At 42.6% G+C, this 17,476-nt stretch overlaps 1 protein-coding gene across 1 annotated transcript in view; it reads left to right on the forward strand.

The window, feature by feature from the left end:
• Window positions 1-4,937: 4,937 nt before the first annotated feature.
• TACR3 (tachykinin receptor 3) overlaps window positions 4,938-17,476 on the forward strand; it is a 57,406-nt gene continuing 44,867 nt past the window's right edge. The window contains exon 1 of the mRNA XM_039539352.1: window positions 4,938-5,563. Coding sequence (XP_039395286.1) covers window positions 5,088-5,563 — 476 coding nt within the window. The 5' untranslated portion in view covers window positions 4,938-5,087. The remainder of the gene's footprint in view (window positions 5,564-17,476) is intronic.

Genomic DNA, 17,476 nt, shown 5'->3' on the forward strand with positions numbered 1-17,476 from the left:
TCTACAGGAACAAAGGACTGGAAAAATCTGGCTAGAAATCTGGCATGCCATGAGAAAGCAGCAAATCACCAGAGAGCATTCCATAGGTAGAAAGAGCTTGAGATGAAACTAAGGTTAAAGGCCACCATAGACGATCAGCATCAAGAGAAGATTGCATCAGAGTCTCTTTACTGGCAAAATACTCTGAAAAGTCTCACTGCCGTTGTGAAAATGCTTGCTACCCAAAACCTAGCACTGCATGGCACTTCAGATCAGCTGTATGTGCCAAACGATGGAAACTTCCTAAAAATTGTGGAGCTGATGGCTGAGTTTGATGCTGTACTCCAGGAGCATCTAAGAAGAGTAACCACCCAAGAAATTACACACACCACTACCTTGGAAAAACAATTCAAAATGAGATCATACAGTTACTGGCAACAAAAGTCAAACAGAAGATTGTGGCAGATCTGAAATCAGCAAGATATTACTCTGTTATTCTGAACTGCACACCTGACATCAGCCAGACGGAACAAATGACTTTAATGGTGCATTTTGAAACAACAACAGAACCTAGTGAAAATGTCCCTGCAATGGTGACTGTCAGAGAGCATTTTCTAGAATTTATTGACATTGATGATACTACAGGACAAGTATGACAAGTGTGTTTCTTAAAATGCTGGAAGATACGGGAATTGCGATAGCTGACATGAGAGGTCAGGGCTACGATAATGGTGCCAACATGAGAGGAAAGAACAGAGGAGTGCAGACACGGATCCGAGAGTTAAACCCTCAAGCTTTTTTTGTCCCATGCAGTTCTTATTCACTGAACTCGGTGGTCAGTGATACAGCATCATCTTCTAGTGAGGCTGCTGAACTTTTTAATTTAATTCAAAGCATCTATGTATTTTTCTCTGCATCAACTCAATGGCAAATTTTGAAGCAACATCTGGGAACATCCTCTCTGACACTGAAACCACTGAGTGCCACATGATGGGAAAGTTGAGTGGAGGCAATAAAGCCTATCAAACACCAAATTGGAAAGATAGATGATGTCATAGTTGCCATTATGCTATTATGTCATAATGCTATGACAGGAACTGTTTGTGGGAAAACAGTGGCAGAGGGAAATGGAATCACCAGAAACATACATAACTTCAAATTTCTGTGTGGCTTAGTGTTGTGGCATGACATACTGTTTGAAATAAATGTTGTAAGCAAGATACTCCAAGGTGTTGACCTTGATATATCTGGAGCAATGGAACAACTGGACAAAGCAAAGTCATACCTACAGTCTTACCAGTCAGATGAGGGATTTCAAAATGTTCTGAAGAGTGCACAGAAGTTGGCAGAGGAACTTCACACTGAAGCTATTTTCCCACCCATTCAAGAATACAAGAGTCACCGAAGAAGGCATTTTGATTATGAAGCACAGGATAATCCCATAAGAGACCCCAAACAACAATTCAAAGTTGAATTCTTTAACCGGGTGCTAGGTTGTGCAATACAGTCAGTTGAACATTTCATGCAGCTCAAGGAACATAGCAGTATATTTGGGATGTTCTATGATATTCCAAAACTCCTCATTATACCTGCAGAAGACCTACACCAGAAATGCAGGGCACTAGAGACAGTGTTGACACATGATGACATGCACAATATTGATGTGAGTGATTTAGGTGATAAACTGAAAGCCCTTTCAAGAGACATTTCAGCAGGATCAACTCCAAAGGCAGTTCTGGAATATATGTGCACAAATAAGATGACCACCCTCTTTCCAAATGCTTTTGCTGCTCTGCGCATACGTCTAAACACTTCCTGTAACAGTTTCCAGTGAAGAACGCAGCTTCTCCAAGTTGAAGTTAATAAAAACACATCTACGCTCCACAATGACACAGGAGAGGCTGGTCGGCCTTGCAACCATCTCAACAGAACATGAGCTGGCCCAGACTGTGGACCTTCAGCAGGAAGCAGTTCAAATCTTTGCAACCAACAAGGCACAGAAAGCACCACTTTGATTATTCAAACAGATAAAAATGCCGGTGTTTACTATGCAGACAAGAAAAGTTACATTTGCTGTTCAGGCGTTTGAAAGTTGTGTTACTTGAAATTTTTGAACAAGACATTTTAAGTTGTTAGTTCTCCTTTATCGGGGTAGGTAGCAGAGCAGTACCATGAGAGGAGTAGAACAGGAAGAAGGCAGAATTGAGACTTTCAAAGTTTTGGCCCAAGCGAGGGGGCATGGGAGCGTCATTTGAGCTCCCCGCCTCAGATGCCAAAATGTTGTGGGCCGGCCCTGTCCAATTCTCTCAGTGGACAGGCATTCTCACACTCATCTCCCCTTTCAGGTATCTGCTCACACACAGCAAATATATCAATTTTGGGATGTGGGGGTAAGAGGAAAGTCTGTGGGTAGAAGCACGTTGAGGAGAGTAATATCCATTGGGCCACTACACTCCCTTCCACACTGGTGGCCAGGCAGCAAGCAGGCAGGAATGAAGGAGTGAATGGAGTCTGGCTCTGCCCCTCCCAAGCACCAACGTGTACAGTTGAGCCAACATGTGTGTGTGGGGGGGGGGAAGCAATCTTCTCAGTATATAGGGATGGAGTTGATTGCTTCCCTATGAGAGCAAAGAGGGAACCAGGAACCAGATTGGTGCTCTGAGTCATAATCTGGTTCCTGATTTGCTCCTGAAACAGTGCCACTGCCCCTTAATTGGGGCTTGTGGCAAAGTCTCCACTGAGTCCATTACAGAGTACTATTAGCATGTGTAAGGGTGACATAATTTGGTTATAAATAAGCGGAGTGCAAGAGGGGTTGAAAAGGAAAGAATGAGTGTGTCCAAATTACAGATATACTATAGAATCACATAAACAGACTTAAAAAATAAAGTCAGTGCACTTGAATTAGGCCTTTGTACCCAATCATTTGCACCATTATCTGTCAAAACAGCGAAGACTGCAATAATCATTACAGCTGGCCAATCCTGCACTCCTTACTCATTGAACTCAGCATTTCAACACTCCTGCAACAGACTCTCACGGGGCTTGTCTTCACTGCAACATTATCTTGGACTTGCCTGGCTCCCATCCACAAACATAACTCTCCCCCTTCAGTGCAGTGGTGCTTTCAACCTGAGATAGCCCATCCATCCTTGGGTAGAGACTTAAGCCTGAGTAATAGTCACACACTGGCAACGCTCACACTGACAATGAGGACTCAGGCTGAATCATTCCAGAGCTGATTGTCCTCCAATGCCTTCCCACAATTTCCACCATGTGCCCAGAAGAACAAACAAGTTCTCCCCCATTTCACTGGCAAAGAATCAGAACAGCTCAATTAGCTGGAGTGCTAAGAACCACTGGATATGTTGCACACAAGTGAGCTCTGTATCAGTGTAGAGGCTACAACTCCAGTATGGCTTTGCAGTGTGGCTGCTCGCACCTAAATGCCAATCCCCCCAATTAACTCTACAGTGAAGGCATGCCCACAGTCAAATAAACACACCACATTCATTGAGTAAATACATCCGCCAAGAGAGAAAACAAAGTAATACTTCATCTCTGACATCCCAAAGAAAATATATTCTGATGCCAAGTATTAGTTCTAAATTGCTGAAGTATGGAGTAGAATGGCGCTGAAATGCACTCATTGCCTGCACGGTGCAATGCCTCAGATAGTCAGTGTTTGACGGATTTTATAGTGCCTTCCAATCAACATCTGCACAAAGCAGAATCTCTATGCCAACTGCAGTTATACAACTAAGAAATATGTAGTTTCAAGCATTACATCAGGTTATAAACCCAGCTGCTTTACCTCGTCCCATTGAGAAATTGACATCAATCAATGAAGATAGCTATACTGATTGCTCAAATTAATAAAAGGTGCAAGAAGTTCAGGTAAATGAAAAATGTTTACAATTGCCCAGTGAATTCAGAGCAGGTAGGATTTGTACAATATAAACAGTTATTATAAACCTGGACTACTGGATTTTTTTTTCAGTACAAAGAAAATAAAATCCTGCTGATTTCCCCAGGTTTAGGAAAATTTTACCTTACTGTCAATTCTACACAAAGGGGTATATCATGTTATAAATTGAAATCAATAGTGGCTGAATAAACTGGTAGCTTTATAAGATCCAAAGATTATTCTATGAGGAAAGATTCATTAATTTAAACTTTATAAATGTTTCTTGACAAAATTAGATATTACATGTAAAGAAGTGCAGTAGAAAGCAGCAAGATTTATCATTCATTTATCTCATGAAGAACGTCATTGCTTTAGATCTGTAACAGCAGGAATAAATAGCATGCAGTCAAATGAAAACTCTGTGAAAGAGGAGGGGGGAAAGACGAGCATAAAAAGAGGATCTTAATAAATTGTTCTAAAGAATGTGTTAATACAAATCAGGGATGTATCTGATGTCCACTAATACTGCCAGCCAGACTGTCTGCTGCCTTTAGCAAAATGCCCAGCATTTCTCAGAGAATGTTCTGACAGAACACAGAATGGAAGTGACAATATAGTGTGTTTTTATTAGCATCTGAGACTTGGAATCTTCAATTGATTCCAACAACACAGAGCCCTACAAAGCTGGGGAAAGAGTATAACAAAAAAACAGGCATGAGCATGAAAGGGTAAAGAGGGAAGTGAAGAGAGGGGAGAGAGGGAGAGGATTTATTCTCCTTGTTCCTTCCTTCACAGCTACTGAAAGTGGATGCTGCTGACAGTGAATGAAAGCTGGGGAGAGGAGGAGGGAGAAGAGAGAGAAAAAAGTGTCATCACCCCACTCCCTTTAGGACGCCGGGGAACACACAATCCTATAAAAGGTGCCTCAGCTCCTGATCCCCTTCTCCTTCAGCAAAGCAGAGAGAGAGCTGGCTGCACAGAGAGGGAAGGGGACAGCGTGTACTACTCACAAGCAGCAGCTCTCCTGGTGTAGCATCCTTTTATAGTTTAAGCAGCATAACCACATGTGGTGTTGCTCAAGCCTCTCTGATCCCTCTCTCACTTCCACTAAGCTGTTCTCATTTTGTTGATCAACTTTTTTTGGGGTGGGGGAGAAGTGGGGGAGACTTTCATATTGCTGGGACGAGGGAGGACGTTCAAGATGACTTCTATACCTGCATCCAGCTGGAGTGCAAATGAGAGCAGCAGCTGGAACACGAGCTTTTCTGGGTCAGGAGGCAACTGGGGGCAGCCTCTGGGAGCTCAGGCTGGTAACATCTCCTCCCCTTTAGCACCCGCAACAGCTAACTTCTCCAACCAATTTGTGCAGCCCTCCTGGCGCATTGCCCTGTGGTCTCTGGCTTATGGCGGGGTGGTGGCCGTGGCCGTCCTTGGCAACCTGATTGTCATCTGGATCATCTTGGCTCACAAGCGTATGAGGACAGTGACCAACTATTTCCTGGTGAACCTGGCCTTCTCGGATGCCTCCATGGCTGCTTTCAACACCCTCATCAACTTCATCTATGCCCTGCACAACGAGTGGTACTTTGGGGAGGCTTACTGCCGCTTCCACAACTTCTTCCCCATCACTGCAGTCTTTGCCAGCATCTACTCCATGACGGCGATTGCCGTGGACAGGTGAGAGAAGGGAGGGGACAGGTGGAGATGATGGGGTGGAGACAGAATCTCTCTGCTGAAAAATCCCTGAGGGAGAAAGCCAAATAGGTGAGGGGGTTGAGTGATGAACACTGCACCCAAAGTCCTCTGTGTGGAAATCCTGCTGTAGTCCTTGTGTCTGTCAAACAGATCAGCATGGACACTCCACTGTGCCTTTTCAAGATCTCTCCTTAATGCTCATTTTAACTCTTTTTTCCCCTCTGTCTGATTTACCTCTCAGTCTCTCTTCTCATCTTTTATTCCCTCTCCCTTAGTCTTTCTTTCACATTCTTTTCCTGTGTGATGACTTCAGCAGCTGTCTGTGTTCCCATCCTTTCAATAATGATTGTGCTATGCCAGCGCCTGCTCTGGGTGTGCTCTTTACCCAGGGAGATGCTCCGTTCATACGGTCCATGCCATTGTGCTACACCCTGCTGCTGGAGAGTTTGTACTAATGATGCGATTAGAGGAAGCATTTCAAAATTTCCTTCTTTATTTCTGCAGCTGGCAGTCACTGAGGACACATCCCAAAGAAGCATCTGCCTCTTCTTTGCTTCCTCAGCAGAAGGAAAGCAACCTCAAAGTGTGTTGTCACTAACTCCCCTAGCAGGAAGCTTCTTTCAGCTTTGCCCCTCCTGATCTTAGCTAATGAAATGATTTACATTGCCATTTGTGTGTACCAGTAGGGGTGGCTACAGGAGGTATTATGTTTTTAATCAAGTGTATGATTTCCCTCTCAATAATCAGAGCAAGGAAGCCTGTGATCATGAGAGAAAATAGAACAGGGACAAAACTGCATTCTGATGTTCTTGACGTGGATGGGATGGGATTGATACAGAGGTTCCTATTGACGAGAGAGAGGACACCATCAAATCTCTCACAAAAATGTTTCACTAGATTGTTCCCTGACTCTTGCAAGATCAGTCTGTGGCTCTCCCTTAGGAAGCGCTCCCTTCTTCCTGATCTCTTTCACATACACTGAATTGAAAGGGAGACTCGGCACTTCCTTCATGTGCCTAAGCAATTTAGTTTACATTTAGAAAAACTGGTAGCTTAAGATCGCATATCTGCAGCAATAGATAGTGTAGTTATTTCTAAGACTCTTTACTACGTGTTTGTTACTGCAGTGCATTTATAACTTTTTAAATGCAAGAGAGTACATAAGCTATTAAAATCATGTTGTGTAGGTTTGCTCACTTAACTTGCTAGAAAATATGAAACTTTGGGTGACAATTTTTTCAAAGGTTCAATCACACAAAGCTTTACAAACACGTGCAAAGACAGCAGCAGCATTCCTACAGAGCAGAAGATCAGAATACTTCTTTGCGAGTTCTACTAAATTGTAAGTCTGAAGGCTGAATTCTCAGCCACAAGAACTCATGCTAGGTATGGCTGACAGAAGAGTGATTCTAAGCCACCTTTCCACTTCCTCTGCTCCTGGGACCAGTGAGGGCCATTCTACCAGCCCCAAATTGTAAAAAGCACCCTGTGCTCTGACTTCGCTCCTGCTATCAACTCACTGTACCTCACCTCCAACACACACCCCTCTGCTGAAGGGGACGTAGAGCAGATGGAATAAAGCCAGGCATGCCATCCTTATGACAGCTGAGGATTCCCCAACTGCCCATTTAGGGCTAATTTAATGTCCTCAGTGCTCCAAAGAGTCTTTAGTGGGTACTAAGGATCTTGCCCTAAGATTTCATTCATAACTATCCAGATGCCTTGTCTGCATTTTTTGGTGAGAAAAAAAAAGATATTGCATTACACCAAATATTGCTAATTATTCTAGGAGATTGGAACCAAATATGAAGTTGTCCTGTGTTATAAAGTCCTCAAGGAAGAGAGATTGGTGTATTTCTAGAATGAATGAAAAACCACCTGCCCTGCTCCACATTGCCTAAAACTTAAATGCTTGGCTTGGTTTTAACAGGTTGAAAGGCACACAAGTGTTTGAAATTCATTAGGTGCCATTCTTCCTCTGACTTATTTCTGAGAACAAGTGACTGGGCTCAGAGATCAGAACAGGGGCTGCCACCAGAAGAAATCTCCCTCCCACACAGGCACCTGCACCCAGAAAAAACACACACAATCCACTGTTGGTGTCGGGGGGGGGGTGCAATCAACTGTGCAACAAGTCCTTTTCTTGCCAGAGTATAAACAAATATTCAGCTCTCTGCAGGGTTTATCAAAAGTCTTTTAAGACAAAAATCTCCCCCTTTTGAGGCTCAAGCAGAAGAGCAGCAGCCACTACTGCCTTCTTTTATACCTAAACAGCTGGGCCAGACACCCAAATGCACATGCTCTGTATCTTTTAACCCTTCCCCACCTGCTTCTACAGCACACTCCTGCAGACTCATAAGGAAACAGTTTAGCTGGGAATCCCAAGGAGGATCCAAGGCCCAACCCCTCATGGGACCCAGATAGGTAGCACATCCATCACAGGACGTTGTTCTCAAAGAGGTCACTTCCTGGAGAAGAAATACAGTGTTGGGTTCCTGCTTGCTTTCATGAAAGATCTCGTGCTTTCTGCCAGAGCCAGGTGCTACACGTCTTAGTTCATTACTGTCTGTTATATACTTGATTTCCACACATGAAAGGCACTATAGAAATGCAAAGGTTACTTTACAGCTATTTTATTTATAAATCACTTCCGTGTAGTGTGCCAGGGCACTTAGGAAACAGCACTGAAATGAAATACAATACAATTAGCATGTCGAGAAAACAATGTTAAGAAAAAATATTTAAGAACCATATGCCAAAGCATCACATTTAAAACACCGGGGGCAAATGCTACACAAGGTCTGACATTAAACAAACAGCTTCTTTTGCAGAGGTGTATATGACCCATATGACTAGAAGCTATTAAAATCAAGGTTCTGAGACTCAAAAATGCATACCTGTAACTAAGTTTTATTGATTGTGTGTATAAGTATTCACACAGTACAGGTTATTCTTCACTGACCCAGGTATCATTAACTATCAGGAAGGGCATTGGTCAAAGTCTCAAATGGTGTGGATTTCCTTCAGTTCTTTTAGGACTCTCTGTTGCTTGACTAAGGCCTGGGCTACACTACCCAGGGCGTTCGAACTAAGATACGCATAGCTGAAGTCGAAGTATCTTAGTTCAACTTACCTGGCCATCCTCACAGCGGCGAGTCGACTGCTGCGGCTCCCCCATCGACTCCGCTTACTCCTCCTGCCGAGGTGGAGTACAGGCATCGATTAGTGGATCGATTTATCGCGTCCAGATGAGACGCGATAAATCGATCCCCGATACATCGAACACTACCCGCCGATCCGGCAGGTAGTATAGATGTACCCTAAGTCAAGTTCTTGGATGAATGTGCTTTATCAATTGTGTGTTCAGTATGAAGTCACTGGAACCCACACCAGGCATCCCAAACTAAGGTAATCTCCTCTGTGAAGCTGATAGAGGTGCTGGGTTCAGGAGTTGAGGATGAAGATATTTTGGGTTAATGAAATTATTCACAGTCCAAATCAGTTCAATGTGTAAATTTAGCGCCTCTAACAGAGGAGAGTGTAGGGTAGGTTTTCTGAAGAGTGATTTGCTTGTGTGCTATTTGTGATGCCTCTGTTCCAGGATGTGTGTGTATAGGATATAGCCAGACTCTGCATCACTTATTTCTCCTTCACTCAAAAGCCAACCTTCAAGGCCCCTGAATTTGCTACTAATCAGCAGAGGGGCAACATTGGCATCAGAAGCAGGACACTGGTATGGGAAAGAGAGGTGTGTATATATAACAACTGATTTTTCCCCACCTTATTCATATTTCTGATAAAGCAAAACAAGACCGCCAGAGAAATAAATGCACAAAGTTTGACATAAGTATCTTAACATACATTCTGGATTTCCTAGTCTGGAGATTCATGTTTCTACTTTGTATTTAACTTGTACCATCGTGCCTACATATGAAGAGGTTCACGCACCACAAGAGCACTTCCTCATGGGTAGACGTGGCATAGCAGCTCTCTGCCCATATGGCATTCCCTGCTGACAGTTGCTTCATTACTGGAGTGGTCTCTCTCCCCAAAACTCAGCCCTTCAGCCCAGGCATGATTTAATACACCCCTTTTTGGGTTACAAAATCCAATAGGACAACAGTCCAAAGGCAATCTCTGGATAGCGTTCAATCCCAGCTCAAGGGCTGATTCCACTATATCAGTAGCTAGGAGAGGAGCCCAGCCCATCTGCTACTCTGGGTTCTAACCTAAGGAACCTATAACGAGCAATCAAGGTCCTCAGTACTCATCCCTAGGCTCCTTCCTGCCAACCCTCCCTATCTCCTTTTGCTCCAGGAGCTTACTCTTCTCCCCATGGTTATTTCACCCCCTCCTAGCTTCTTACCAGACTGCTTACTCCAGGATAGGCACTCAGGCCTTATGCTCCCCCTAGACTTCCTTCTTGTCACTGAGTCACCCTCATCCCAGGAAGTGACTAGAGCCTCCTTCCATTGCAACCCCCTCTGTTTTTCAGTTTCCTGGTTTTATACTATTGTCCCACCCCTTTCCCCAGCTGGGCTTCATTCTCAATTAACTCTGGCCCTCCTTCTCTCAGCTGAGGCAGGATAACCTAATTGGCCTCTCAGAGCTGGTGTGGGGTGCACATCCCCACACTCTAGGGCTATGCTATTTTATGTGAAAGCAGGCAATTATTACTAGAGCTGTGTGAAATACTTGTACTTGTACTGAGCCTCAAACTAGCCAGAGCCTGTAACTACAAAAGTTAGAAGCCAGTGAACTTCCCTCCCTGAATTATATTCCATTGCTACCATTCCCTCCTACAACCCCCATAATGTATTTCATTGGACCTTTAGATGGCTTAGGGCTTAATCAAAACAAAACAAAAAAAACAAACAATGGGACTCTTTTGGCTGATTTCAAAAGGTTTGGCTCAAGCCATTCAGGAGACATTATAGGGCTTGTTGGGAAGTAGTAAGGGGTCCCTTTGGCACAAGGGTTCAGTCTAGGGTAGGAAGAGGCATTTTGTCAGAGTTTCAAATGAGCCTGCAGGGGTGATTTGTCTCCAACCCACAAGAACCAAACTGCAGGGTTCAGTAGATGCCAGGAACCTCTTTGCAAAGCAAAACATGTAAAGATTCCACTGCCCTAATTACCACTCCTTTCTTAAACAAAGAGGAAATAATTAATCCAATCCATTTTCTACAATATAAAATTACTGTTTTAAACAGAAAGAAAGTGACTAATGTGTTCTACCACTGAGCTACTCCATTCATTTTAACAAAAGAAACTCTTAAAAGTGCAGCTCTGTGCTCATGTCTTGTGTTCTTGTATTCTAGTCAATATTTTCTTTTTCCTCTGTTGCTTCACCCTTCCCTTGCTGAGCAAATTTATCTAACACTCTATTTGAACATATTAATGTTCCATACATCACTGCTTTTGCTTGTGAACTAATTACATAGTGTTAGAGCTCTTTGTTTGCATGTAAATAGTCTATGCTTGATGTTTCTCTTGGAAACTGAAAAGCTTGTTTCTTTCCAATAAATTCACACTCCTTTCATAATCAGGCCCTCTTTTAGACAAAAGTGTTATTGCCTTCATTAGAGAGACAAGGTGTGTGAGGTAATATCTTCTATTGGATCAACATCTGTTGGTGAGAGAGCCAAGCTTTCGAGCCACGCAGAGCACTTCCTGACAGTATGATGGCATCCCAACAGGCCTGGTTTCTGAAAAATCTTCCTCCTAAACAGTGCATTCAAGAGTACTGGTTGATTTGGGGAAAAACACACAAACAATCCTTGATTTCATAGTTTTTTATACTTCAAGATTAATCATCTTGATGAAAGTGAATACATGATTGATTTTATATGGAAGTTCAATATATTTTGGTTTGGTTCAATATATTTCTATGTACAATAACTTGGACCCTCATTTCTTTTGCTAAAAAATACTGATATCTTAATTCTCATATCATGGCTCATACATCACATCCTGAAATGAGTCATTGACTCTAACAGTATCATAGAAATCAATGGGCTAATCCTGGAGCTGCAGATGCTAAAATCTTCTCAGGCTCCAGACCTAAAAGAAGGGGTAGCTACATACCTACTTCAACAAATTACCCTGCTGAAATTGGAATTCTTCATATCAGGAATATTTTGCATATGGTGGGGTGTGCTCTCCACAGATAGCAGTAATGTGTAAAAGGTCTCTCAATTCCTTATTTTTATTTTCCTTATTGATAGCATTGGATTCATACCATAGGCCCAACATGCCAGCCCATTGCCACATTAGCATTTTCAAAGCATTCAGTTCATGATTCACCTTTGTTTGATCTTAAGTCTAATCATAGCATATTACACACACATATACTTCCATGTTTTACTAACCATCTTTATTTTTCATTTCATCTGCTTTGAAAAGTTAAGACCCAAAATGGAATCTACTCAACATACACCTCTACCCCGATATAACGCAACCCGATATAACACAAACTCAGATATAACGTGGTAAAGCAGTGCTCCGGGGGGGCCGGGCTGTGCACTCCAGTGGATCAAAGCAAGTTCAATATAACGCGGTTTCACCTATAACACGGTAAGGTTTTTTGGCTGCCAAGGACAGCGTTATATCGAGGTAGAGGTGCAGCTATTTATTCTGAAACATACCAACCCTCCAAAACAACATTTGTAGCATAGAGGGGGTTTTTTTGGAAAGCAATCTGCTAACAAATCTGGGATGCAAATGTTGGCAATGCCTTGTCCCATTCCTCCCACTACATGTGCATATGATTACCCTTTTTGTCATGTCTGTCTGTTTGATTTATTCCTTTGAGAAGCTAAAAAAACTCTGTACTTTGACATCTGTACTCAGAGAATATCTGAGTATCCAGATAGTTAATTTCGTCAGCTAGGTCAAAGTTAGGTCTCTTGCTTTGAATATCACTTTAATATATTATTCTCCTAGGATTTTATCACAGCAACAAAAATATTCACTTAATAAAAATGTACTTGTATAGTGCCATTCCACCTGAATATCTCTAGCCACTTTGCAAATATTCACAGTTTATGGATTAGGCCTCTCAGCATCCCAGGGATATCAATTAGTGTTTCCCCCCATTTCACAGATGGGGACAATAAAGCATAGAGAAGTCAAGGACTTCTTTTTCAAACATGTCCTCTACTTTTGACTGTGCCAGTTTTTGAGTGCCCTATCTGAGACAAATAGGGCTTGATTTTCAGCACTGCTGACTATCTACATCACCAATTGATTTCATGGCATATTGTTTTATGTTATGTCTATACTAGCACTTTTGTTGGTAAAACTTCTGTCGGTCAGGGGTTTGGAAAAAATATATAGGTAACACCAGCAGCAGTGTGGACAGCACTATGTCAGCAGGAGATGCTTTCCTGCTGACATAGCTATGGCCACTCGTTGGGGATGGATTAATTATTCCAATGGGAGAGCTATCTCCCATCAGCATAGAGCAGTTATATGGGAGACTTTACAGCGGCACAGCTGCATCAGTACAGTTGTGCCACTGTACGGTCTGTAGTGTAGACGTAGCCGATGAGTTTGAACACTCAAATGTAGTGACATCCAAAAATAGCAGACATTTTTGAAACTGAGACCTAAATGAACTGGCCAAGGTGACATAGGAAATATGTGGCCCTGCAATGTTCCCGCTAATTTTTTCCATCCATGCAGAATGAATTTTGTTATGTAAACCAATATCGAGGTAATGTGCGGCTGTGCGCCACCAGTAGAATCAAAATACCTAGATATCTTTTTTTTTTCAAGTTACCATAGGGATAATTACTCCAGCCATGACAGGTTAGGCATTTTATAATTCACTACTCAAAGAATTAAATTTAAGCATAAAAGAAATAAAATTATGAAATGCATAGACCAGTCAAAAAAAAACTAAAATAAAAGCACTTTGAAAGAATAGTATTACAGAGAATATATGTACATTGCAGGAAGTGCCAAGAAGTAACACCACCACCACCACATGTGTTGGGAGGTGAGTGTGAAAGAGACATAGTGTGTGTGTCAGAGACAGTGTGTGGGGGGGGGTAGGGGCGGCTCTAGCCATTTCGCCGCCCCAAGCACGGCGGCAGGCCACGGGGGGCGCTCTGGCGGTCGCTGGTCCCGTGGCTCCGGTCGACCTCCTGCAGACGTGCCTGCGGAGGGTCCGCTGGTCCCACGGCTCCAGTGGACCTCCCGCAGGCATGCCTGCGGATGCTCCATCGAAGCCACGGTACCAGCGGACCCTCCGCAGGCACACCTGCGGGAGGTCCACTAGAGCCGCATGCCGCCCTCCCGGCGACCGGCAGAGCACCCCCCGTGGCATGCCGCCCCAAGCACGCGCTTGGCATGCTGGGGCCTGGAGCTGCCCCTGGTGGGGAGGGGTGTGAGACAGAGGCAGAATTGCTGGCTTTTGGAGAAGTCTCTGAGCGACCATGCACTGTCTCTTTAAGGCACTCATACCAAAAGGCTCAGACCACAGCTGCTCTCCTGCTCCTGAGCCCTGTCCCCCTTTCCCCGCTCTGTGGAGATGGGGTACACTCTGACATCAGCACCCCCCCACCCCACCCCTCCTGCTCTGCAAAGCAAGCGGGAGGGTCCCGGGAGCAGCTGGCTAGGGGCTCCAAGGTAGAGAGCAGGAGCAATGCAGCTGCAGAACAGCAGTGGGAGGGGCACCTAAACACACACCGCGGTGTGCCCCTCTGCCAATTAAGTGTGTGGCACTTGATTCACTCCTGGGCGGCCACACAACCACACAGCTTAGAAGGGAACACAGTGTGGCGGTGTCAGAAATAGAACATAGGGCTCATGGATCCCATTTTTCTGGTTTAGATAAGATTATCTTTCTTCTCTTTCCCAAGGCCCCTACACTCAGCTCCTCACTTTTTTCATTCTTCACATTCCTACTTCATCCTCTGAATACATTGCACCAGATTGTTAGCTAGTATAAACTGGAATAACTTTACTGAAGCCAGGGGAGCTACACCAATTTACAACAGCTGAGGATCCAGCTGCCTTGGCTATTCAGCTCTCAGAATCATTTTCCTGTTAATTGTTCTACTTTTAGCTCCTGGTTTAGATTACTTCTGTTCTACTCTTAGATCTTATCATTTACAATTTAACACTCATAATTTCCGAAGATCTATCAAATTAAAAACTCCATTAGCCTTCACCAACACAATTTAGATAATTTGTTGGTAGATAATTAGGTTGTTTTTTGTCCTCAAAGTCTTCACTTGCTTTTGAAAGAGGATATAATTTACAAGTAGAATGGTTTAGTATCATTAATATATTAGATCTTGCATAAATGGAAAATATAATTTCTTTTTTATAAGCCAAGACTACAGTAGAAAAATATTCTATATATACTCACCATAATATTTTGAAGGCCATTTAAGACAGCTGATTTTTCCCCAAAAATAATTTTTGTACATTCTAGCCTTGACCCTGCAGGGGTGAGGTGCTGATGAACACCTATAGCTATCACATTTTTCACAATTTTATATAATTTAAATAAGATTTAAATGGATTCACTATTTAAGGTTCTGGTCCAACTTCCAATGATGCCTTAGAATTATTGATATCTGAAATTATTAATATGGAAACCACCAAACACTAATTTAGCCATAAATTATTTATTAAATCCAAAGGCCAAATGGTACTTATACAATTGCTCTAAGATGCCTAAAAAACCTAAATAATAAGCAATTGACTACATCCAAACAGTCACAAAACATTTATAAGCATTTGGCAAAGGTACTTACCAACGGGTTAAACCCAGGGGTGCTTAGACCCACATTGGTCAGCTCCAGTGTGGTCAGGAGGGTATTAGCAATGAACCCTTTAAGAGTTTCCTTTTTATACCTTTTAATAAACAAGTGATGTAATTGCCAATTACTGACGTTAACTAAAAAACAACTTGAGACGGTTCACCCTCATTTCCGGTCTTAATCCAGATAAGATTTAAAACCTCATTACTTCCGAAGGCTTTTTCTCCCCTCCTTCTTGCTGCCAACAGTTTTTCCATTGCACCAGGGTTCAGATAGGATTTAACACCGGTGTGTGGGTTGGGAAGGGCTATGATGGTTCATTTTAAGACAGATTCTCTTTGTTTTATTTAAAACCATCTACAGTTCTTCCTCTCAGTCAGAGGCCGTCCTTATAGAAATTTCCTCTTATCTCATTAGTTACTCTTTGAACCAGACATCCTCCCTACTTCATTTCTTCTGGCCTTATGACTTATTATTTTCAAGGCCTTTCTTCTATTTGCTAATCAGGGCCTTTCTTCACAACACATATATTTCCTAAACCAACATTAAAATAACCCTAATTCTTTAATTTCATAATTATCCTACAGGTTGGGATGTAAATTACACAATGTTGGTATTCTGCCTCCTAATAAAATTATTCACAACTGCATGAAATTTGCATTTATGTGATGGTGCTGGAAATAAGAGATAGAATATAATAATTTTGCTGAAATAAGCTTTTTATACCAGAAATTTGCCAGAGTAGCAAATTTTTATTGATTTTGACTGCCCCCAAGGTTCAGATTTTGACTGCCCCCAAAGTTTAGGGGGTGATACTTTTATGCCCATCTCTAGCATACATACATAATGAAACACAAAATATATATAGTAGAATCAGGAGGGTCAGAAGAAGAAGAAGCTCTCCTCAGCCCTTCCAGAGCTGGGAAGGCTGATTCTACGAGACTTTTCCAACACCATCCTGCTGGGTAGTGTGCCTATTTTAAAAGGAATCTCTTTAATCTGAGGAATTAAATTAAGGCTAAGTAAATACATTACCAAGGACATATTGCAAATCAGAATAGCCTGGAATGAAAGATAAGACCACAAAGGAAACTGCAGCTCTTTAGTGAGGGAAATTGACACTTTTTCATAACTAGCTTCAATTTTCCCTCATCTTTGAGAACTGAGGGTGAAGGAAAGATCATCTTTAGTATCAGAGAGGAAATCTGCTTTATCTGCCAAGGTCTCTGAAAATCAGATTTTCAATCCAATATCAATTTTGCCTAAGATTGCATTATAAAGACTTTTTTGAACTTCTCTGCAATCCGCAAAGCCTCGATCAATTGATTTGTCTGAAGAGGTGAATAGCCTGATTATTCCAACCTTCCTTTATGGTGGGGACTGCGGAAATTTCTAGAAACTTTACAAACACAGCCCAGAAACAGAAGCCAGGGGTGGGTGGGGTGAACTGCCGCAGCCTGTTTACTAAGTGATGTGTTTAAAACAGGCTTAGGATCAGCCTCGTTTAGAAACTGCCTTATTCTCCTTGCCACATTGCATTAGCTGTAACCCACAGAGGTACTCCAGCTGGAGCTCCCTCAGAACAAAAGAAAGAGCTGCCCATAGAATGTTCCATGAGGGGCCCTCAACTTAAATATTAGCTATCCCACTTGGTCCAGAATAGCCAGGATTTAGTGATCTTCAGGACAGGCCCAGCTATTTACTCAGGCATTTGGGGAAGGAGAGACATGATAGGGGCTGGTGTGTATGTGTATGTGTAAGGAAGGAGAATATTATTGTTTATTTTTGATTTGGGGGTGGGGAGTAGCTGCTGGCTTTACTTTTGATTGTATTTTTAAATTGGAAAAAGAGACCAAGGGCCTGATCCAAATCCCACTGAAGCAGTGGAAGAACTCCTGTTGACTCCAGTGGGCAGTAGCCTCACAATATGGGGGCAGATTTTCGGCTGGTTTAAATGGAAGAGCTCCGTTTATGTTAATGGGGCAGTGCCCACCTACATCAGCTGATGATCTGACCCACTGTTTTTAGGTGAAATATTGCAAAAACACTCCTTTAATGGGTTTTTAACACATCAATTTCATATGTTACAGACCTACAATAAAATGCCTTATAACTTTTATAA

Source organism: Mauremys reevesii, linkage group 5 (genome assembly GCF_016161935.1).
Source record: "Mauremys reevesii isolate NIE-2019 linkage group 5, ASM1616193v1, whole genome shotgun sequence".
NCBI classification, from domain to species: Eukaryota; Metazoa; Chordata; order Testudines; family Geoemydidae; genus Mauremys; species Mauremys reevesii.